The sequence below is a fragment of the Saxophila tyrrhenica genome, assembly GCF_035928015.1.
Source record: "Saxophila tyrrhenica strain CCFEE 5935 chromosome Unknown scaffold_1, whole genome shotgun sequence".
Classification (NCBI taxonomy): Eukaryota; Fungi; Ascomycota; class Dothideomycetes; order Mycosphaerellales; family Extremaceae; genus Saxophila; species Saxophila tyrrhenica.
The window spans coordinates 2,328,770-2,350,111 of NW_027041733.1; the positions used below are offsets into that span (position 1 = coordinate 2,328,770).

At 55.6% G+C, this 21,342-nt stretch overlaps 12 protein-coding genes across 12 annotated transcripts; 6 read left to right on the forward strand and 6 right to left on the reverse strand.

Moving 5' to 3' along the window:
• Positions 1-263: 263 nt before the first annotated feature.
• LSM4 (RNA processing protein) lies at positions 264-694 on the forward strand (the record flags this gene model as incomplete). The annotated part of the gene is made up of 2 exons (XM_064798283.1): positions 264-266; positions 320-694. 2 exons carry the CDS (start codon positions 264-266, stop codon positions 692-694), a joined length of 378 nt encoding a protein of 125 aa, XP_064664517.1.
• A 559-nt stretch (positions 695-1,253) lies between these two features.
• SEC5 (Exocyst complex component S5) lies at positions 1,254-4,499 on the reverse strand (the record flags this gene model as incomplete). Its single annotated transcript, XM_064798284.1, has 2 exons — positions 1,254-1,967; positions 2,025-4,499. The coding sequence occupies 2 exons, from the start codon at positions 4,497-4,499 to the stop codon at positions 1,254-1,256; spliced, it is 3,189 nt and encodes a 1,062-aa protein (XP_064664518.1).
• A 326-nt stretch (positions 4,500-4,825) lies between these two features.
• Positions 4,826-6,178, forward strand: IDH2 (NAD-dependent isocitrate dehydrogenase; the record flags this gene model as incomplete). The annotated part of the gene is made up of 4 exons (XM_064798285.1): positions 4,826-5,011; positions 5,065-5,105; positions 5,158-6,046; positions 6,107-6,178. 4 exons carry the CDS (start codon positions 4,826-4,828, stop codon positions 6,176-6,178), a joined length of 1,188 nt encoding a protein of 395 aa, XP_064664519.1.
• Positions 6,179-6,700: 522 nt separating this feature from the next.
• LTR77_001022 (uncharacterized protein) lies at positions 6,701-7,627 on the forward strand (the record flags this gene model as incomplete). The annotated part of the gene is made up of 1 exon (XM_064798286.1): positions 6,701-7,627. One exon carries the CDS (start codon positions 6,701-6,703, stop codon positions 7,625-7,627), a length of 927 nt encoding a protein of 308 aa, XP_064664520.1.
• Positions 7,628-7,774: 147 nt separating this feature from the next.
• On the reverse strand, positions 7,775-9,469 carry TEP1 (Telomerase protein component 1; the record flags this gene model as incomplete). Its single annotated transcript, XM_064798287.1, has 1 exon — positions 7,775-9,469. The coding sequence occupies one exon, from the start codon at positions 9,467-9,469 to the stop codon at positions 7,775-7,777; it is 1,695 nt and encodes a 564-aa protein (XP_064664521.1).
• A 2,142-nt stretch (positions 9,470-11,611) lies between these two features.
• Positions 11,612-12,178, forward strand: LTR77_001024 (uncharacterized protein; the record flags this gene model as incomplete). The annotated part of the gene is made up of 1 exon (XM_064798288.1): positions 11,612-12,178. The coding sequence occupies one exon, from the start codon at positions 11,612-11,614 to the stop codon at positions 12,176-12,178; it is 567 nt and encodes a 188-aa protein (XP_064664522.1).
• A 93-nt stretch (positions 12,179-12,271) lies between these two features.
• On the reverse strand, positions 12,272-13,627 carry LTR77_001025 (uncharacterized protein; the record flags this gene model as incomplete). The annotated part of the gene is made up of 2 exons (XM_064798289.1): positions 12,272-13,438; positions 13,496-13,627. The coding sequence occupies 2 exons, from the start codon at positions 13,625-13,627 to the stop codon at positions 12,272-12,274; spliced, it is 1,299 nt and encodes a 432-aa protein (XP_064664523.1).
• A 480-nt stretch (positions 13,628-14,107) lies between these two features.
• Positions 14,108-15,456, forward strand: LTR77_001026 (uncharacterized protein; the record flags this gene model as incomplete). Its single annotated transcript, XM_064798290.1, has 2 exons — positions 14,108-14,246; positions 14,303-15,456. 2 exons carry the CDS (start codon positions 14,108-14,110, stop codon positions 15,454-15,456), a joined length of 1,293 nt encoding a protein of 430 aa, XP_064664524.1.
• Positions 15,457-15,549: 93 nt separating this feature from the next.
• Positions 15,550-16,482, reverse strand: LTR77_001027 (uncharacterized protein; the record flags this gene model as incomplete). Its single annotated transcript, XM_064798291.1, has 1 exon — positions 15,550-16,482. The coding sequence occupies one exon, from the start codon at positions 16,480-16,482 to the stop codon at positions 15,550-15,552; it is 933 nt and encodes a 310-aa protein (XP_064664525.1).
• A 408-nt stretch (positions 16,483-16,890) lies between these two features.
• On the forward strand, positions 16,891-17,460 carry LTR77_001028 (uncharacterized protein; the record flags this gene model as incomplete). The annotated part of the gene is made up of 2 exons (XM_064798292.1): positions 16,891-17,061; positions 17,119-17,460. The coding sequence occupies 2 exons, from the start codon at positions 16,891-16,893 to the stop codon at positions 17,458-17,460; spliced, it is 513 nt and encodes a 170-aa protein (XP_064664526.1).
• A 204-nt stretch (positions 17,461-17,664) lies between these two features.
• GVP36 (BAR domain-containing protein) lies at positions 17,665-18,648 on the reverse strand (the record flags this gene model as incomplete). Its single annotated transcript, XM_064798293.1, has 2 exons — positions 17,665-18,312; positions 18,373-18,648. 2 exons carry the CDS (start codon positions 18,646-18,648, stop codon positions 17,665-17,667), a joined length of 924 nt encoding a protein of 307 aa, XP_064664527.1.
• A 550-nt stretch (positions 18,649-19,198) lies between these two features.
• Positions 19,199-21,178, reverse strand: LTR77_001030 (uncharacterized protein; the record flags this gene model as incomplete). Its single annotated transcript, XM_064798294.1, has 1 exon — positions 19,199-21,178. One exon carries the CDS (start codon positions 21,176-21,178, stop codon positions 19,199-19,201), a length of 1,980 nt encoding a protein of 659 aa, XP_064664528.1.
• Between the last annotated feature and the right edge of the window lie 164 nt (positions 21,179-21,342).

A 21,342-nucleotide genomic window follows, 5' to 3' on the forward strand; every position in this document is an offset into this window, starting at 1 on the left:
GCAAGCAGCTCGCGCGAGGAGCAAGAGGGAGTTCAGCTCGAGGGACGTCGACGTGCAGCTCGTCAGGCGACAGCTTTCTGGCTCTCTTTCCACTCCGCCCGACTGCGCCTTCCCTAAGATCCTTCGACACCTGAGGCAGGAGCACGTGCGGCCGAGATCTAAACACGATTAAGCTTTCACAATCTTGACTCGCGCAAACATTACAGCATTGATCCAACCACATACACCACCACAGCATGATCCGATAGCACCACATCTTCACAATGGTATGTCATGTATCTCCTCTCCACATTCTTCTAGTTACTAATCCGACTGGCAGCTCCCCCTCGGCCTCCTAACCGCCGCCCAAGGCCACCCCATGCTCGTCGAGCTCAAAAACGGCGAAACGCTCAATGGCCACCTCGTCGCCTGCGACAACTACATGAACCTGACCCTCAAAGAAGTCGTGCAGACCTCGCCCGAGGGCGACAAGTTCTTCCGACTGCCGGAATGCTATGTGCGGGGGAACAATATCAAGTACCTGAGGGTGCCGGATGAGATTGTGGATGTGGTGAAGGAGCAGCAGAGTCAGCAGCAGAATCAGCAGGGACAGAGGGGTGGGAGAGGTGGGAGAGGCGACTATGGGAGGGGTGGACGGGGAGATCGGGGAAGAGGGCGAGGGGACAGAGGGAGAGGAAGAGGTGGGAGGGGTTGAGCCGTCCATGATCTGGCGAGTCCTGGAATACTGCATCACGAACGCCGCGAGGATGGAAGGACTGCGCTTTTCGATGGAGAAAGTAGGCGCGTGCATGTTGGACGTGCACATGACGAGTCGCGAAGTCATGCGAATACAATACCTGCTTGAGGCCAATACGATCGCGGACGCAGGCGAGAAAGAGAATAGGCATGCCCTTCGCCTACCCCTGCAGATGCAAAGGATGAACCGAGCAGACAAAGACCCGAAATTGCAAGCAAGCGGAATGACTCATCCTGTTTGATTCTCCTCCAATACTACCTTCTCAGTCCCGAGCCGCGAACACAGCATTCACAGATCAGTAAGAACTGATGGTCTCTTTCTGCCGCGGCGTCGCTTGGTTTTTGCTAAGGTAAGAGAGCGGGAGGGCGGGGGTTCAACTCAGCGCTAAACATATTCATCTGCGGTGAAGTCGGAGAAATACTCTTCACATTCTTTAGGACTCGTGTGACAATGACACTGGCAGCTGAGACCTGAACTCGAGGTCAAGGACATGTAATACCAACTATTCTTCTTTAGGCTACCCCCGACTACTCCCACCCCTCCCCCTCCCCCCCTGCCCCCTCTCCCGCCGAAAACACCCATAAACCCCCTTACTCCCCTCCCGCAGCTTCTTCAGCGCCCCCCGCATCTCCGGCAACTCCGCCTGCAACTTCGCCCGCGCCTCGTTATCCGTCCGCTCATCCAGCGCCAAGTATATGCGACTCTGCACTTCACCCGCTTTGTCCGAGGTGAAATGGTTGAGCGTCTGCGCCAGGAATTCCACATCCAACGTCGCTTGCATGAGGGCGGAGAGGGAATAGCGGCCGGTACGGGCTTGGAAGGCAGCGAGGAGGGACTCCGAGGCCTTTTCGAGGGCGTGTGAGATGAGGGGGTGCAGGAGGGCAGGGGCGGTGGTGGAGATTTCGGAGTGTGCGAGGACGAGGGTGAGGAGGACGTCGTAGATGTAGGGTTTCGCGTCTGTGGGTCGTGCGGGGTCTGATGGGCGGGTGGGGGCGGGGGCCCAGTTCGGCGAGCTGATGGCTGATGAGACCAGGTGGTCGATGCGGGCGGTGGTGGGCGAGATGTAGGAGTCGAAGAGGCGAGATTCGATCTGTGAGAGGACGTCGCGGAGTTTGGCGGACTCGTCGGTGAGTTTGAGGGAGAAGGCGGCTTCGAAGTGTGAGAGCAGGTGTGGGAGGGTTTCGATGCGGAGGTGGGTTAGGTTGGAGAGAGTGAGGAGTTTGCGGGTGTTCTGGTAGACCACATCAGTACGTCTGCGCAGGCAGATCGGGGTGAGAGGAGATCTTACCTGGTTCAAAGGACTTCCTATCCCAGCTCCGTTGCCTTCACCGGAGCCATTCGAAGAGCCATTCACCACGACTCCACCCTCTTCCCCATCTTCTCCATTCTTATTGACATCCTTCTCCGCACACTCCACCATCCCGCTTAGTGCCTTATACAAACTTCCCACAAACGCTTGCCTCACCAGTGTCAACAACTTCGCACTCGGCGCACCCACAACGCCCTCTTCTTCCCGGCCAGCATTCGCCTCACTCACATACGCAATCTTCTGCACGCCCTCTACAACCCACTCTTCCCAACCCTTCAGGCCTTCTGGTAGTAAGGTCAGATCGTTGCGCTGCGGACTCCGCTGCCAGTTCTCCATCCACTTGACGCGGTCGGCATCGGTGGACCAAGCGGCCACGACAGCTTGGAGGCTTCGCTCGCGGACGGCGGCGACAAGAGAGCGGAGGGAGTCTGTGAGCCGGGCTTGGCGGGTCAGAGGAAGGGAGGCCATTTCCGAGGCTGCTGTGCCAACCAGGACGAGGAGGCGAGCGAGGTGGTAGGAGCCGGAGAGGGAGTTGGCGGCAGGTGGCCAGAAGGCGAACTTCTCCCAAGCGTCGCCGCGGCGGGGTGAGGGTGGTGGAATTGTGGCGGGGTCGAAGGTAAACGCTCGTTTGGCGGTTGGGGTTAGAAAGGAGGCGGGTGACGAGGAGTCTGGGGCAGGTGTGATGGGCGTGGGAGGAATGGGTGAGTAGAGGTCGCTGAGGTCTTCGACTGGATCATCGGAGAAGAAGGCGAAGATGTTTTCGCGAAGGAGATTTATGAGCTCGACAGCGCCGGCGCGGAGATTTTGGACGTCGTCGGGCTCGAGCTCCAGCTGTTCAATACCGGCGGCGAAGACAGGGGTTGGGAAGTTTCTTTGCGCTTTGTTGTCGATGAAGGATTGGGCGATTTCCCAGTACTCCAGTACTTCGCCGAGCACACCGTGTTGAGAAGAGAGAAGACCGGTGACGGATGTTTGTACCTTCTCCCAGAAAGCGAGGACGGCTGGTGTGTCCATATCCTTGTGCACGTCTTTGCCAGCGCGCAACGACTTCGAATCCGATACCGAACGCAAGTGTCTTGCCAACAGTTTGACGTCCGTCTGATCTCCGTTGGCTATCTTCCGCCGCAGGATCTCAATCTCGATTCTGGACCGCTCGAATGACCGAGCGATCTTGTCCTTCAGATAGACGTACCGGCTATGCAGCCATTCCCAGATTGGATTCTCGTCGACTCCGAGCTGAAGCAGCACGCCGATCAGCTCCATGTGCTCCTCTTTGTCCGTCTCGTCGGACACTGCTGCCGGTTTCCTTCCGTGTGAAGACTTCAATTTCCGCCATACATCACGCTTGAAGTCCTCAATCTGCTGCGTGACGTGATGCCACGTCTTCGCCGTGACAATGATGAATTGTGCTTGCGAGTCCTTCAACTCTCCGCCAGCTCCTTCCGCGATCTCCGCAATATTCCTCGCCTGGTCCGCATACTTCTTCGCCTGTTTCCACGCCTCCGCAATTCCGTCATAGTCGCTCTTTCGTATACTCTCGTGTAGGTTCCCACTCAGCCGGAAAATGTCCTTGTGACTCTCGATGTTGGACACTACCGCCTTCAGTGTCTCCTCCTTCTCCCTCCCTCCAATCGCTGGACCCCATACTTCTTCCGCTTTGATCGCCACTTCGACCAGAGGGGCTTTAATCCCTTGCACACCATATTCGGACTCCTTTGTGAGAGCATTCTTCTTCTTGTCACTGGGTAGAGGTTTGTTTGTCGGACTGAACGGCCCACTCGTATTACGAAAGTGAGACACAGACTGCCGACTCGCATGCCGTGAGTGCGGTCGCCGTCCCGCTTGCTGACCCTCTACATCTGCTCCCTGGTCGCGCATCTCCTTGTAGACATTATCGATCGTAGCCTTTGCGCGCACGAACTTCTCAAAGTTGGACTCGACCAGGACTTTGAGGGAGGCGGACTTCTGCTCGATGCTCTGGCTGAGAGTATCTAGCCCACGCAGCAGGTCCTGAGTACTGGCATCCTGGTGGACCTGCGACAGGAAAAGGGCCGGGGAGAAGGTGGTGGAGCTGAGCATGAACCGATTTCGCAACTTGAGGTTCTCCTCTACCGGCAGACCCCGTTGCTTGAGCTCAGAGGCCACGCTCGATGCCTTGCCGAGGGGGTCTGCCTCATCCTGCTGGACCAAACTCTCGGAGGTGGTGGTGCCGGAGCGGATGGAGGCATGTCGGTCGATGTTGCGGTATTTGGAGTAGCTCGAGCGCGAGTTGCCTGACAGCTTGGACGTTTGTCGGTTGATGGCTTTATTGTTCTGCTGTGCTTCTATATCGTCCTCTTCGTCGCCGGACGAGTCGTCGTCCTGGTGCGGCCAGGCATCGGGATATAAGGTGCCAACTCGCGTCAGACCGTAGTGTTGGAGGAGGCGCTGTTCTGTCTGCGCCGAGACGGGCATTGTCGTCGTCCAAGAGGCAATCCCTCGCACCTCCAATGCGCCAGTCGCTCTGCCAGTCCGCAATCGCTATCCTTGATCTTCGACATTCATATGTCAACGTTGTGTTACTTTGGCGGTTGGCGATATGGCCAAGCTCGAGCCACATGGCGAACAAGGATAGCTCGAGTCGTGAAGAAGCCGAATCAAGCTCTCGTTTTGCTTTTGCATGTGAACGAATGTCAACTCCTTCCGCTATACTACTATCCTTCCTCAATCGAATCCAATCCCCTTCGATTGAGAGTATACCGGCAACATGGCAAGCCGGTGTCTCGCGGCGCCCGCCCGGCATGCCTTCAGAAGCCTCCCGCGCCAGCAGTACCTTCGACCAGCCTTTGCACAAGTCAGATAAGCTCTGGAAGGCCATTGGAGGTACACAAAGACTGACAGAAACCCTACAGACCGCGATAAGATTGTATTCAGCAACGCCTGAGAAGGAGAAGGTCGCGACGTTCAAGGGCACCAAGCACAGCGATGTAAGAAGGACCAGCGGATCAGCAGGGAAGACTCCATACTGAACACTCGACAGGGCAAATACCTCGTCACACTGATAGAAGGCGACGGCATTGGGTACGCCACCCCATCTCATCTACCGGCGACTTCAGGTCTAACGCGCATACAGCCCCGAGATCTCCCAATCAGTCAAAGACATCTTCTCCGCCGCCAACGCCCCCATAAAATGGGAATCCGTCGACGTCACTCCCACCCTCAAGGACGGGAAGACTGTCATCCCTGACGAAGCCATCGACTCCGTTACTCGCAACTCCATCGCCCTCAAAGGCCCGCTGGCAACGCCTGTCGGCAGTGGCCACGTCTCCCTCAACCTGACCCTCCGCAGGACGTTCGGCCTCTTCGCCAACGTACGGCCTTGCAAGAGCATCGCGGGTTACAAGACTCCGTACGATAATGTGGATACCGTGCTGATCCGAGAGAACACCGAGGGCGAGTACTCTGGCATTGAGCACGTGGTGGTCGATGGCGTGGTGCAGAGCATCAAGCTCATTACGCGCGAGGCGAGTGAGCGGGTGTTGCGATTCGCTTTCCAATATGCGCAGGACGTGGGCAAGCCGAAGGTGCGCGTGGTGCACAAGGCGACGATCATGAAGATGAGCGATGGCTTGTTCCTCAGCATTGCGCGAGAGGTCGCGAAGGACTTTCCGAACGTGGAGTTTGATGCCGAGCTGCTGGACAACGCGTGTCTGAAGATCGTCTCGGATCCGACGCCCTACAACGACAAGGTGCTCGTCATGCCCAATCTCTATGGCGACATCTTGTCAGACATGTGCGCAGGTCTGATCGGAGGTCTGGGTCTGACGCCGTCTGGCAACATCTCGAAGGATGTCGCGATTTTCGAGGCTGTCCACGGTTCTGCGCCTGACATCGCTGGCAAAGCCCTTGCGAACCCGACGGCGTTACTGCTGAGCAGTATCATGATGCTGCAACACATGGGACTTTACGAGCACGCGGACAAGATTCAAAGTGCCATCTTCAAGGTGTTGGCCGAGGGCAAGGTGAGTTCTAGACTATACCAAAGATTGGGATGGCGCAATGGCTGACTGAGTGTCCTGCAGACAATAACCGGCGACCTGGGCGGCAAGGCGAAGACGCACGAGTACGCTGACGCCGTCATTAAGGCTTTGTAGATACCTCTTTGCATGTCATTGTTGTCTTTGTAACATACGCAGAAGAAGAGAATCAGTGTTCTGTCAATGGCTCGGGGCCGAAAGTCCGTTGCGAAGAGGCCTGAAATCCGGCGTTGTCATCCAGCAAGCCACACTTCCAGCCCAGCCCTTACATCCGGCGTCTGTAGGATTCGACCATTATGTCAGGAATGCCATACATCCGTCGCGCTCGATAATGCTTTCTGGAGATAATGCGATAGTATGAGCAGTGTTGTTGGAGAGAGAAAAAGGTATAAGTACGGCCAAGTTGGTTTCTTTCTCGCCTTTTCATCTCATCATAAACAACATCATCCAGCAATCCCAAACACAGCAACAACACAACAGCACAAGAGCACCCCAAAACAGCTTGTAGCCACAACAACTCTCATCGTACAGACTTCTCTCAGGATTGCGACATACTTTACAACAACAGCAGGCACTGCAGCTTTCAAACGTCGACTCGAAAATACACTCCACTCACCAATCCAGAACCAATCCGCAATCATGGTCACCCTCTCCGAAGTCCGCGCCACCAACTCTAAACTCTCCCAACCCCCCATGACCGCCGTCTTCGTTGGAGCAACTTCAGGAATCGGCCTCGCCACCCTCCGCGCCTTCTCCACGCACGTCGCCAAACCTCACGCCATCATCATTGGCCGCAGCCGCTCTACCTTCGAACCGGAACTCGAGAATCTACGCAAAATCAACCCCGAGGGCAACTACACCTACTTCGAAGCCGACGTATCGCTCATGCGCAACATCGACGCCGTCTGCTCCGCCATCACCAAATACCTCAATGGCGGAAAGATCGACCTCCTCTTCACATCCCAAGGCTCCCTCTCCTTCTCCGGCCGGCACGATACAGTGGAAGGTCTAGACTTGAGCGTAGCGCTACGGTACTACGGCCGTGTGCGCTTTACGCAACTTCTGCTTCCGCACATGAACCCCAAGGGGGGTAGAGCCATCACAGTCCTGGCTGGAACCCAGGAGGGAAAGATCTTCGAAGATGATCTGGACTTGAAGCAGAACTACGGCCTCGCCAACGCGGCTGGGCATTTCGCCTCCCTCCTCTCCCTCTCCTACGACAGCTTGGCCGCGCAGCATCCCGGTGTAGGCTTCGTGCACGTCTTCCCTGGGCTCGCGTCCACGGGCCTTCTCGGCCGCAGCGCGGAGGGCGCGTTGGGCGTGCTGATGCGGTGGGTTGTCCAGCCCGTTCTGGGGCTGTTTATTGCTAAGCCGGAGGATGTTGGGGAGCGGATGTGGTGGCTTGCTACGCAGGAGGGGTTTGTGGGTGGTGAGGGGGTGGCGTGGACGGTGGATGAGAAGGGAGAAGTGGGTGTGAATGCGGTGTTGAAGGGGTATAGGGAGAGAGGGTTGGCGGGGAGGGTTGTGGAGCATAATGAGATGGTGTCTGAGAGCACGAGGGCGTAGTGGGAGATAGAACTGTAACAGTCTGGGTCGTGTGACCTTTGGTAATCTACTGTATCTGTACATTCTATGCTGGCTGGGTATCAATCCGATCAAGCGCCTGGAACTCCTCGCTAAGCCTGCAATATAGTCCTCCAGTTCTTCGTAAGGTCACTTCGTTTGCTTCCGGACCATCTCCCCAATTCTGTGCTCTTTGGCGTCCTTCATCTCATCTGCTGGCAAGCCCTCAGGTAGGTCGGAAGTCGAAACGTGCTTTGTCCCTGACTGAAGGTCTGCAGCACCATCTGCCTGTGATATGGGCAGTGGATCTGTATGCGACTTCTCTGGTGGGTTTGGCGTAGGGACCTGAGTGCCTGTGTCTTCATTTCCCGGAGGACTGCTCTCCCTCAGGGGGCTGGACTCGGCCGCATCGACGCCATTCACATCAGAGCGTACACCGTTCAGCTCATCGCCAGAGTCGTACGCCGTTTCACTCTGCTGCGATCGAACACTGCTAGCTCGGCTGACGGATCCACTGTCCGTCTCTGCTGGTCGCAGACCTAACTTCTTCTTCAACAGTGTCGGTTTCTCGCCTCTCCAGTCTGCTGGTTCGGCTTGCTTAACCTCTTCACCCTCTGCGGGCTCAGTGATGACAACTTCAGGCTTTCGACCCACATCGACAGCTTTCCAGACGACCGCCATTTTATCGAAGGCCCGAGTGCCCTTCCGGCTGCTGCCCTTGAGGCCATCCATGGCGTCGAAGTCGATCTCGAAGACGCCGGAGTCGTCAGGTGATCCACCTTGCTCGGGACCGTTGCCTTCGAAAAACGTATTGAACCAGACATGCGCAACAGAGGTAACCATCGTGAAGCCGCCGAGACTCGCCTTGTTACGACGCTCGAGGTCGATGTTGATGTCGCTCGAAGGCAGAACGACACGAGACGAAGGCCGGAAGATGACATCAGCCCCAATAGGCTGCTCTTCGTCTCTCTTCTCATTCACCTTCTCATCTGCGCCATTGAGTGCTTTCTTGATCTCTGGATCTTGCTCCACAGTCGCCGCTGAGCTCTGCTTGTGCTTGACACTCTTCTTCCTCCCCAGCACTTCAAACGCCACATCCGCCAACCCGGTCTCTTTCGCTGCCGAACCCCGTACGATTTCCCTCTCATGCGAATGAAACGTATGAAACTTCTTGATCTTCTTCCCTTCCTCCACATACCCCTCGACCGCAATCTTGACCCCGTCCCGCAATCCCCAAACATGCACCTCCACCACCTCCACCGCCCGCTCCACATACATCTTCCCGCCTTTCGTCCATCGTTCCACGTACCCAATGTACCTTCTCTGACTGGGGATACTTATTCCCACCCCAAACCCCGGCCGCATCCTCGTCTCCGTAAACCGCTGCATCGCCTCCTCGCCCGTCCACCCTTCCTCACTGATCAAATAACTACAACACACCGTCCCGCTCCGCCCCTTCCCGGCCTTACAATGCACCACCACTACCCGTCCCTCCTCCTGCTCATCCTTCAGCCACTGCCGCATGCTCCCCATAATCAACGGTATCAGCGCAAAAGGCGGCGGGTGGTGGTCCGGCCACGGATAATGCCAGACGCGGTTATACACCTCGGAGTCCGGGTATCCGGTGCCCTCGGCGCGGAACTCCCAGATGGCCCATTGCGAGCGGTGTTTGGAGTCGAGGAATTTGACGAGATCTTTCAGAGGGTTGCGGTAGGCGACTTGCGGGTAGGTGGCGCCCGGGCCGCTGGTGGCGATCAGGTAGGGGGTCACGTAGCAGAGGTCGAGGTTGGATTCGGCGTGTTGGGCGCGCGGGCCGGCGACGATTTGGCGGAGGATGGAGGCCATGGGGATGTGGGAGGTAGTGGGGAAGAGGGGGATTAGCGGTCTTTTGTCGACTTCATGGCTTCCGCGGCTCCTCGTGGGTTCGAAAAGTCAGGGAGGCGGTGCAGAGCTTGGTCATGGTAAGTCCTTGGTCCGACTGAAGCAGTCGCGAGGTGAGACCTATGAAATGACGTCGGCTTGGCAACTGGGTGGCCTGAGATGAGACGAGCATCTACATGTACATGTATTTAAGCATTACAAAGAAATGGCATCTGTGGTGAAGAGTGGAGAGCAATCGAGAACATCGATATTGAGAGATGTTCATATACAAAGCTCGCAACGAGCAGGTTAGATCAGGAGGGGAGCATTCACGATACCACCGCCACCACCACTACCCACTCATATCCTCGCGACGTGAGTGCTACAGTCATGTAAGAAATACCTTGCCGCGCTAGAACCTGGGGAATCATAGAAAGCTCTCCTCGCTCCTAATTACTTCAGATTTCTAACATCATACTATGCTATATTACTCCGGATTTATAACATCCAGAATGCGAGGCGGCTCTCGGATCTTCGCAGAGGCATTCAAGGGCGACTGCGCAACAAAGTGGTAAGGCATCGATGTATATAAGGTAGGTCAGTATCCCCTAGACGTCCTCGGTATCCGGACCATCCCGTTGCAGTCTCAGTCCACTATGGCCGGCACCACTGTTCTTTGGCGTGACACAAGTCGTCCGGAAGATGCAGACTTCTACGACGGACCGGATGCTCGCACAGAGCATATCAAATCCGGTTGGCGAAAGAGCCCAGAGCTTGCATCCTTCCAGGCTGACACAATCTGGGAGAAGGATGTTGAGGTTGCCATGCGCGATGGCATTAAGATCCGCGTTGACATCTTCAGACCGGCTGACTCGGATCACCAGTCAGTACCTGCGTTGATTGCCTGGAGCCCGTATGGCAAATCCGGACGGGGCAACGTGCAACCATCTCTACACTGCAGCCAGACCGACTGACAAATTTACTCCACAGGTTTCTTCCGCGTCGACATGGCGCCTGGCCGCGTAGGGATACCGACGGACCGTCTTTCTGGGTTCGAAAAGTTTGAGGCCCCAGACCCGGCCGAATGGACTGCTAGAGGTTACGCCATCATCAACCCGGATGCCAGAGGAGCATTTGACTCCGAAGGTAGCATTCTGTACGCCGTTCCGTTTCTTGGTAGACGAGTAGCAGAACAAGACTAACCATGACTCAGCGCCTTCGGAACTAAAGAGGGTCAGGACGGCTACGACTTGGTCGAGGAACTGGCGCGTTTGCCATGGTGCAACGGCAACATCGCCTTTGTCGGCAACTCCTGGTTAGGCATTGCCCAGTGGTTCATAGCTGTAGAACGACCACCTCACTTGAAATGCATAGCTCCATTCGAGGGAGCTGCTGACCTGTACCGCGACATATTGTGCCGAGGGGGGAATCCCTCAGACTGCCTTCTGGCATTTTCTGGCGTCGAAGTTATATGGTAAGACAACTTTCGTCCCCATCTTTCATCGACCAACATCTTCGCGCAGGCCGTCAGAAGCAAGAAGATGTCGTTGGCATGCTTCAAAAGTACCCTCACTTCAATGAATACTGGGAAGACAAGCGAGCGAAGGTCGAGAGGATCAACGTCCCAGCCTATGTCTTGGCCAGCTACTCTACCGGTCTGCATACCTTTGGCTCGTTCAGAGGGTTCAGTGCCATTCAGAACGAGAACCAATGGTGAGTGTCTGCTTGCCTTCAACCACCATCGACTAGTGATGACTTCTCAGAATAAGCTTCGAGTTCACGCTACACAGGAATGGCACGACCTGTATAAGCAGTCCACCAACGACGAGCTGCAAGGTTTCCTGGACCGATATCTCAAGGGCATCGAAAATGGATGGGAGAAGACACCAAAGGTCAGAGTCTCGCTTCTCGGAAACAACGAGGTATGACCTTTCGAATAGTCCGTCGGGAGCATCTAATGATCTGCCCAACCGTAGGAAACGCAAGTGAATAAACCCTTCTCTACATGGCCTCCGGGCCGAGACCAAGCTCAAGACCTTGTACCTCCAGCCAAATGGAGCATTAGCTGCGCAGCCCTGCACAGACAAGGCGGCTCTCTCGTACCAAGCAGACGTTCCCGCACAACAGATGGACCAGGACACCGAGGAGTTGAGCTTCACGCACAAGTTCGAGCACGCTTGCACGCTGCTCGGCTCTGCCCGCGCCGTTCTGTTCATGTCGACCCCAGATCACGACGACATGGACGTGCACATTCAGATCCACAAAACAGACGCTAGCGGGAAAGTCCTTCAGTATATCAACATACCAAAGGAAGACCGCGATGCTGTCGGCATGACCAAGGTCGAGCTCGTCAACCCCATGGTCTATCTTGGCCCCATTGGTGCCCTTCGCGCAAGCTATCGCCAGATCGACCAGAACCTTTCTACGGAACGTTGGCCCGAGCACAACTTCTCTCAGCGCGAGATGCTGGAGCGAGGACAGATTGTCCAGCTCGAGATAGGGTTGTGGCAGACTGGAATCAGGTTCGAGGCAGGCGAACAGCTCGTCTTGAAGGTGTCCGGCCACCCAATGACGCTGGCCGAGTTCCCTCCTCTGCGCGGTGCGATGCAGAACGCCAACAAAGGGCGGCATAGCATTCACGTTGGCGGGGAGCACATTAGTCGCCTTATTATCCCAACAGTGCCTTCGTCGTAAGGCCTCGAGGCCACGTTTTTTCATATCGATCACACTGCTCACATACAGTAGATTGAGAGGAGAGCGTTCCCAACACCTCCACCAAACATCAACTCATATCCGCGCAATCTCCTTCCCACCCGCCCAGTCCAAGAACCAATACAACACAATCATGAATTTCCTTCGATAGCTTCTCGTCCAGAGCAAGTTCTTCGATCTCCAAGCCGCCCAGGCCCGCTCACCACTCCAGTCAGGCCTACCATGAACTACGCCATCATGGCCGCCGATGTAGGCAACCAGCGCTTTTTGCTTGTACTCGAAAGGCGTCGATGTGTCGTCCGCGTTGAGCATCTTTGCGAGATATTCTGCCTTCTGAACCGCCACTTCTGCCGTGGTGGGCAGGAACTGCTTCTTGATGTCTGCTGCGTCCCCTATCGCAAAGACGTCTCGCATTGATGTCTTGTCCGGCGACAGGGCATGCAGGTAATCGTCTGTCATGATTCTCGGAAGCTTATCGGTCTTTGCCACGTCGAGTCCGTCGACGAGCGCGCACTGCTTGTTGCCGGCGGTCCAGATCACCATCCCGCATCCCAAGCGTCCCTCCGCTTCTGTGGTGATGCTGTTGGTCGTGACCTCCTTGATTTTGGAGCCGGTCACAACCTGTACGTGTCTCTTGGAGAAGCTACTAATGGCGTGCTGTCTCAGTGATTCTTCGAAGGCTCCTAAAATAAACTGGGCAGCGTCGTGTATCGTGACGGACATTTTGCCGTTAAGGTCAGGATACAGCTTGGAGAAGTCGTCGTTGAACAGGTCGCTCATCTCAGCCGCGATCTCCACAACAGTAGGTCCACCGCCTACGATCACGATGTGAAGGAGGTCTCGCTGTTCTTGGTCTGTCAAGCCGGGGATGGACGCCAGCTCCAGCAGTTGCATCAAGCGATGCTGGACTCTCTTCGCGTCGGCGACATTGCGTACGAAGAACGCATGCTCATCTGCTCCCGGAGTCCGGAAGGTGTTTGTGACGCAGCTGCGATTGATTAGCTTTAGACATGCACGGGACCTGGCTGTGGCATACCCAGGGGCCAGGATGAGTCTGTCGTAAGAGACGTCGAATTCTCTTGTGCTTCCGCCGTCCACATCGCAGGCGGCGCGGCACTTGCATGTCTTGGAGTCAAAATCGACACTCTGTACACGTGCTTTATAGTAGGAGATGTTCTTGCTCTTGTGGCGGATAGGCTCCTCTGCGAGGGAGAAGTCGAAGAGACCGCATGCCGCGCTTGCCTGCGAGATTCTGTCAACATTTCTGCTAGTCTAGAGTATCGTTCCAATGTTCCTCACCAAAAGCGGAGTATAAGGCGACGTTTCTTCTGGCGAGATGACTGTGATATCGAACTTCTTGTCGTCGAGTTTCTGTGAGATGGTGTAGCCGGCCCATCCGGTGCCTACTATAACGATGGAAGTACGAGACATTTGTGAGGGCAATGGACTGGGAGGGAGTGCTTAGGTTAAATAAAGGAGGAAGATGGAGGAAGAGGAACAGATAGCAGTTATTTACCTTGTGCACGCGTGCGACTGCATCTGTAAAGTATGGATGTGGCCGGCAATGCGGTGCAAGGCAAAATGTTGGGAACTTGGAAGGCTGAAGTCGGGCGCTGTCAAGAGAATTCTTCTTCTCTCGTCATCCACCTTAAAAGGCCAACAACGCCATCTCACTTTCATCGTTGTAGTTGGAAAGTTATTCTGGAGGAGAAGCTGAGACGGTACGTCGTATCTACAGTAGGTCTTGAGTTCGCATCTACCGTCCGTGGTCCACAGCGGTGGAACGCAATGCAATACGTCAGTCCTGCGTCGTCCGGGCCATTGGAAGTATATTAGCAAGTATACAGAAGGTCTGTCTTGTTCCGTTTCTTCCTGGTCAATTCATATGCCCGTCGTCAATACTCCTCGACAATGTTGCCATTCTACTCTGCTTTGCTGCTGTTACTCCTCGGCAGCGTCACAGCTCAAGTCACCTTCCAGAACTCCTCCACGACAAGACTACGGGTGGACAATGGGACCTACGGGCCTGACATTGAGGAAGTGCACTACTGTGAGTAGCATTCGTGCTCGAGCATCAGAGAGCTTTTTGACTGACCTTCTTATCAGACTACGATCAATGGCCCATCGGAATTGCAGTAGCCTCAGATGGGCGAATCTTCACGAGCTACACTCGAGGGACGTACCGCTACACCCTAGGCACAGTGGTCAACAAGACCGCTGAACGACCGTACCCATCATTGGACCTCAACCTGCCGCTTGACCAGCTCAACACGAGTTACAATGGCATACCCTTCGGCTCCGCCAACTCATCAGGCTTCATCTCGGTCCAGGCACTTTACATCACCACCCAAACTTCTTCCCGCCCAGAGACGCTCTGGGTTCTCGACACAGGCCGCCCGACCGTCTACAACGGCCAAGGCGACCCATCTATGCCGTACGCTCAACCCGGAGGCCCCAAGCTGGTCGCCATCTCCCTCTCAAACAACACCATCTATCAAACCTACACCTTCCCGTCCGATGTCCACTATCCCGACAGTTACCTCAACGACCTGCGCTTCGACTTTCATTCCAACCTCTCCGGCACCTCAGGCAAAGGAATTGCCTACCTGGTCGACAGCTCCAATGAAGGCCGACCGGGCTTCATCATGGTCGATCTCGGCACGGGCGAGTCCTGGCGACGATTGACGCAGGACTATTCCGTGCTGAGAGGCTTCAATGATGTGCCGAGCTACCAAGGGCAGCCGTTCTATCTCAGGCAGAGTGGCATGCCGATCCAGTGGCAGGTGGAGGGACTTGACGGCATCCAACTAAGTCCGGATGGGGAGAGGATGTACTATAGTCCGCTGTCGACGAACTATCTGTACTCAGTCCCGACGCAGAATCTCCGTGCGAGGGACAGCAACCGACTGGCCGAAGTACAGGCTCACGCGAATGTTTCTTCGCACGGCCAACGAGGCGGCAACGCCAATGGCTTCGAAGGAGACTCGAACGGGCTGATCTACCAACTGATGCCAGAGCACAATGCGGTCTACTATTTTGATCCGAACGATGGATTGACGCATGGCTTTGTTCGTGATCCTAGAATCATCTGGCCTGATGGTGCCAGCATTGGCGCTGATGGATACATCTACCTCAACATCAATCAGCTGTTCTTCCAGCCTGATTGGAATTTTGGTGTTGATACACGAGAGCATCCGGGAGCGATACTGAGGTGCAAGTTGCCGAATGGAGGGAGCAAAATCACTAGTCTGTACAACTGAGCGACGAGTTTTGTACATGTATGATAGCGAGACGGTGTCAATGTAAACGAATGCAGCGTTCATCAGCAACAGCCTCGTCACTACCAAATGCTGCTACAACTTCCCCGGAAACCTCTTCCCCTTATTCCTCTCCCACCACTCGTCCTCATGCGCCGCAATGATCTCCACCCCCTCGCCCACCCCTTCATGCAACTCCCTCAACCGGCTGATCGACTCCGCCGCCGCCTCCTTGTCGAGATGAATACACACCATCACCCCATGCGGACTCTTGAACTCCCCTATCTCCTTCTCCCCCGTCAGCAACCGTCGGTCATGGAACGCGTCGCCGCAGAGACAGATCCATTTCTCTTTTGTCCGGCAGAGGAGGTTCACGTGACCGGGTAGGTGGCCGGGAGTATCGATCACGTAGACGGACCCATCGTCGAAGAGGTCAAGGGTTGCTGGGAAGGGACCTAGGGGTTTCCATTGTCCGCCAGAGGGGTCGGGAAGCTCGCTGGATCGGTCGTCGGGAAGGGTGTCGGGGACGAAGTGTTGATGGGAAGCGTAGCCGCCGAGGCCGTTTTTGAGGACGTGCATTGCGCCATGGCCGATCGTAAATTGGGCGTTGGGGAAGTCCTCCGGGTCGCCGTGGTGGTCGTAGTGGACGTGTGACAGCATGACCAAGTTCACATCGCTTGGGTCCAGGCCCCCTTCTCTGAGCTGAGCTGCCACGCCTGGAGCGAGGTCATACGGCGCTCTGCCTTCGAGATGTTTCTGTAGTACTTCTGGATATCGTTCTGCTGCTTTCCGCAGGCCGAGATCGAACATGAGGTGGAAGGGCTTCGATGGGTCGCCGCCAAATTTGTTCGACCCAGGATGTTTGACCAAGAATGTCAGCGAAGGTACCGTGCGTCTTGCTCCTTCGGTGAAAGGCTTGACAAAAAAGTGCTCGTCGAGCGTAATGAAGCCTCCTGGTATAGGCGACACTTCGACATATTTCTGGTCCGCTGTTGCGGGTGGAAGTTGGAGTGTCTTGTTGCTGGCCATATTAGAAGTAGTCAATTTGATATCCCACAACCTTAATGTCAAACCTTCAAACGATCATATTCGAAAGTCTGCCGGTTCCTTTAACTTCCTTTGGCCCCTCGTACACTTCGGCAATGCACAACATCCATCTCCAAACAGCTCCAAGTCGCAAGCTCCACCAACTCTAACCCCGCAACATACTTTAGATCGTTCCAAAGCGGCAGTATGATGACAAGCGCGCTGTAGTCTCGACTCGAGAGCTCCGAGCTCGCATGACAAGCAGCCGATATACTGACTGACACTTCCAAATCATCGCAAGCATAAGCAATTCCTCCTTTGCTTCTGTCAGTCCGTTCTTTTTGCTCCGTCCAACATATTTATCCCTCATAAAAGAGACCAAACAACTCAGCTCAACTTACCAACGCAACCATGTCTTCCTCCTCAACCTACGTAGTAGACTACTCCCCCGAAGAGATCGAGAAAGCCCACGCGGTCCTATACAATGAAGGCCTCCGCATGCGCATCCAAGTCGCTGGGAAAGAGTATGTCGAAAAGTCGCTCAATGCCGCCAAAGACCCCTTCTCCAAGCCAATGCAGGAAGTGAGTCTCTTCTCACACAAAACATGTCCCGTCCATGCAGTGCTAATAGGCGGGCAGTTCGTAGCAGAAGCCTGCTGGGGCTGGGTCTGGTCTCGCCCGGGCCTGGAGCTGAAGACGCGGTCCTTCCTCAACATCGTCATGCTCTGCTGCCAGAACCGCTCGACCGAGCTGGCGACGCACGTGCGCGGGGCACTGAATAATGGCGCCACAGAAGAGGAGATCCGGGAGGTCATCCTGCAGGCGACGGCGTATTGTGGAATGCCGGCTGGCATCGAAGGGTTCAGAGTTGCTGGCAAGGCGATTGAAGGTTGGAAGGCAGAGCAGAAGTCGAAGGGAGAGCATATGGATCGGAGTGATGATGTTGGGGTGGAACAGAGGATGAACACTGACGATGTTTGAGGAGAGAATGGGCGATGAGAAAGGTGGACATGGAAATGTTGGTATCATGGGTATCGGCGCTATCTTGTGGTCATTCGTATGAGAGACAATAGCATAAACGTACCGGCCGTGAGGATGACTCCAAAGCTCCGTCTTGACCTGACATCCGCGCCATCTCGTCCAACATAAGCGGAGATGATCGTGACAGCCTCCATCTCTGACCGTCTACTGATCACGAGCCTTCCTGTACTCCGCCTCCTGCTGCTGCTGGAGCTCCATGACATTGCTGCCCACCTCCTCCAAGATATCAGCAGCCCGCTGGTGAAACTCCTGCTGCGCTCTGAGCAGCTCCACCAAGTTGCGAAGCGGCTCCGGCGTGTCGAGGACGTTGCGCATGATGCTCGTCGCCTCGTCGACCTTCTCCACGAACGCATCCTCCGCGGCCTCAATCGACTTGCGCTGGTCTTCGGTGTACGACTCCTCGTGGCGTCCACCGGCAGCCGCCTTGCCCTTCGCAGCATCCAGCGACAGACGAGCGTTCTGCACCGCAGTCCGAGCCTTATCGGCAGACTTGATGTTCTGGTTCAGCGTCGCGCTCCAGCCGGCCAGGAACTTGCCCTGTATCTTCTCGTCCTGCTCCAGTCTTGCTTCGCCCACCTTCTCTTCGGCGATAGCGATCTTCTCGAGACCTTGCGAGAGCGGGTCGGGCTCGGTGGAACCCTGCGGAGTCGCCATGGCAATGGTCTGGGAGCCAGAAAGCGAGGCGCGAGCGATGGCATGGTTGAAGGTCTTGGGCTGCGGCTTCGCCGACGGTGGTGCGGTGATGGCTGCCTGAGCCTCTGCCGCGCTGCCGGCTTTAGAGAGGAGATTGACCTTATCGCGCGGTTGTCAGCTTTGGCATGTGATACAGTTGTATACGGCAAGATGGCTTACCTTCTCGCCAATGCTCTTGCCCAAGTCCTGGAAGCTCTCACGGAGGTTCGCCGGGTAATCATAAGATTCGCTTGCATACTGAGCCGTCGCTGCCAACAGCTTCTGGTGCGTGTTCTTCAAGGCCTCAATGCGTGTCTCGAGCTCGACGTAGTCGTGCGGCAGGTCCGTCTTCTCGCCCGCGTTGCCGGTCTGCTCCTTGATCCATTGCTGGCTGCGGGCGGCGAAGGGGGTGATGCTGCTGCCGACCGTGTTGGTGAAGGCTTTGAACTTGTCCATGGCGGCGCCGGTGTTGACGTTGACCGTGTTGCTGGGGTTCGACGAGGAGTAGGCCTCTGCTTCCGCTTGGTAAGCCACAATCTCGGTTTGGTGGTGGTATTCCTAGAAGTGTTGTTTCTTCACGTGCAATCTGCAGTTGGAGGGTAATCTGAAGTTGATCGTGAGGCAGCAAGGAGACGTTGGTTGGGTGGGAGAAGGAAGCTGGACCCTTGGTGTCTCACTTTGAGCTCGGGCCATGGGAGTCAGACCAAACGACGACAGAATACAGCAGAACAAGTGCAATCGATGTCGGTTCCCAGTAGACGGGACTATACAATATGTTTGGCCTAGCTGTGAGGCCCTCCATGAGACCAACCTCATGCCAATGTCCGCCAGCAAATGCACCCTTGATCCCACCCGTACATCCCTATGTCCTTTGACCACATATTCACTCCGCAGCGCCAACGCTAATCACATATCATACAAGTGCCTCTCCCTTGATCACAGAGCGGGCGCACTCCACTCTTCAGTCCGGATGCTGTATACCCAATATCCTCTCCCGAACGGCTAGTCATCCATCGCCCAACAACCGATACATCGGTCCCTTCCGGAACATGAGCGGTCCACTCGCCCTGCCATGCCGCCAGATCAGGTACCTCCGATATGCCTCATAGAGCACAAGGAGTAAGCTGATGTTGGCCGCCACGATGACCATAATCTTGAAATGAGGCGCAATCCCGACATCCGTGGGTATCTTCTTGTTGATTGCAGGAAAGTACGACGCCATGATGCCGCGATCGATGACCTTGCTGATGCCGTGGGTGAAGTCATCATCGCTCTCTGACAGAGCGACGACACGCAGGTAGCGTGATCCGGTATCGACGGGAGGGACAGTGATGGCGGTCTCGAACTTGTGTTTGGGGACTCGTTCGACCTCTTTCCACTCGGCGGTCTCGCTATTGCTGTTTGAGCTCTGCAGAATCCACTCGGCGACGTCTGTCGCTCCATTCCAGGAGACAAGGATCTGCGAGTCCTCGTCCGAGACGCTTACGCTCGGTGGCTTCTTGGGTCGGCCATGCCATCGGAATTTGTACGCACGGTAGCTTTGCACGTCACCTCGCTCGAAGGACGTGCTTGCGCCGAAATGGACGTCGCAGAGCGCAGTGCCGTTGGAATCAAATTCGGTCCAGGCAGCGTTAAGGCCATAGCCGACGAATACCTTTGAATCCATCCCTTCGCCTTGCGGCAGGATCTGCATCGAGCCTTGCGAGGAGGAGCGGATGAGGTTTGGGTTTTCGTAGGATTTGATCACTCGTACGGTGTAGGCTGGATCTGTCCCATTGATTGCTATGATCTTCTTCTCGTCCTCTGTCGGCTCGTCATCTTTCCTTGGGGTGTGCTTGTCGCCAGTCCAAAAGGGCACTGTGCTGGACTTTTCTGTTCCCGGTGTTGGGTAGGTGACTTCTACCAGCAGCCCACGCGAGTATTTCAGTCCAAAGTTGTAGTGCTGGTCCTCAGCGGCATTGTCAAACAGACTGATCAGCTTGGAGGTGTAGCCCTGTCGTAGCTCTGGAGGCGTGTATGTTTCTGGGAACCTCTCAGGCGACACAAATCGAGCATCGTGCTGCCACGCAAAGTTCGTCGCATCACCGCCACTCAGATCCATGAATGAATTCCTCATGCCTCCCAACTGCCAGATGATCTCCTGAGTCTTGCCATCAATATAAGTGATGCTGTGCGTATATCGAGCAGAGATGAGATAGTTGCCAAGCTCGTCCTTGACCATGCTGTTAATGTGGTACCAATCCCAGGGATCGTTCTTCGTACCGCCCTGATAGATTGGTCGATAGGTCTCAGTGACGTTGTAGTGCTCCGATGCGCGCCACTGAAATACAAGCTCTCCGGTTTCAATGTTGACTTCCTGGAACAGGCAGTCCCAGACATAATTCGGGTCCTTGTCTTCTGGCTTCTCAGAATCAAAGCTGCGGAACATCGACACATCGCCGGGAACCACCTCGTATATGGTCATGAGTGCCGTACCCTCGGGCAGGATTAAGAACTCGTGCAAATCAGCAGACATGCCATTGGCACCTGCCACCTTGTACGCGATCTCGTAGGACGAGTTCAGTAAGTAGTATGACCCCGCGCCATGTCCTCGAACTCGATCATCTCCCAGCCAAAACGTCAAGTAATCTTCGCCCTTGTACCGCTGCACCATCAAGTCGTACGCCTGCCCTCCGAACTTATTCTCAAAATGATGTGCCCACACCAGCTCTCCCCTTCTATCCAATATCATTGGTCCCGGCCTAGGCAAGCTGTACCCTCTCGGCGTGATGAAGTACAGTAGCCCATCATCGCACTGCGGACTCCACTGCAGGAAGTTCGTCTCTGGTGCTTTGACGTCCGGCGCAGTCACGTACCGTCGAGTCGGGTAGTATCCGTACGTCCCATTGTCGATGGCTTCGTCGTATTCGGGTGGTGGTAAGCGGTCTGCTGCTCTCGTTGCGAGGCATGCTGCAAGTTGCCAGAAGAGCAGCAGTGCCGCCTTCATCTGTACGGATCGTCTTCGTCCAGCAGATGCGCACGGCGGAGGCACATGCAACTTAAGGTTCGACCTGTCGCTACTATCATGCCCTGCGTCGGCGCGGGGTCAGTGAGAAAGTGTCGGGCGGGTTCCTAGGTTGTACGGGATGGGTCAAGCTATGCGCACAGGCA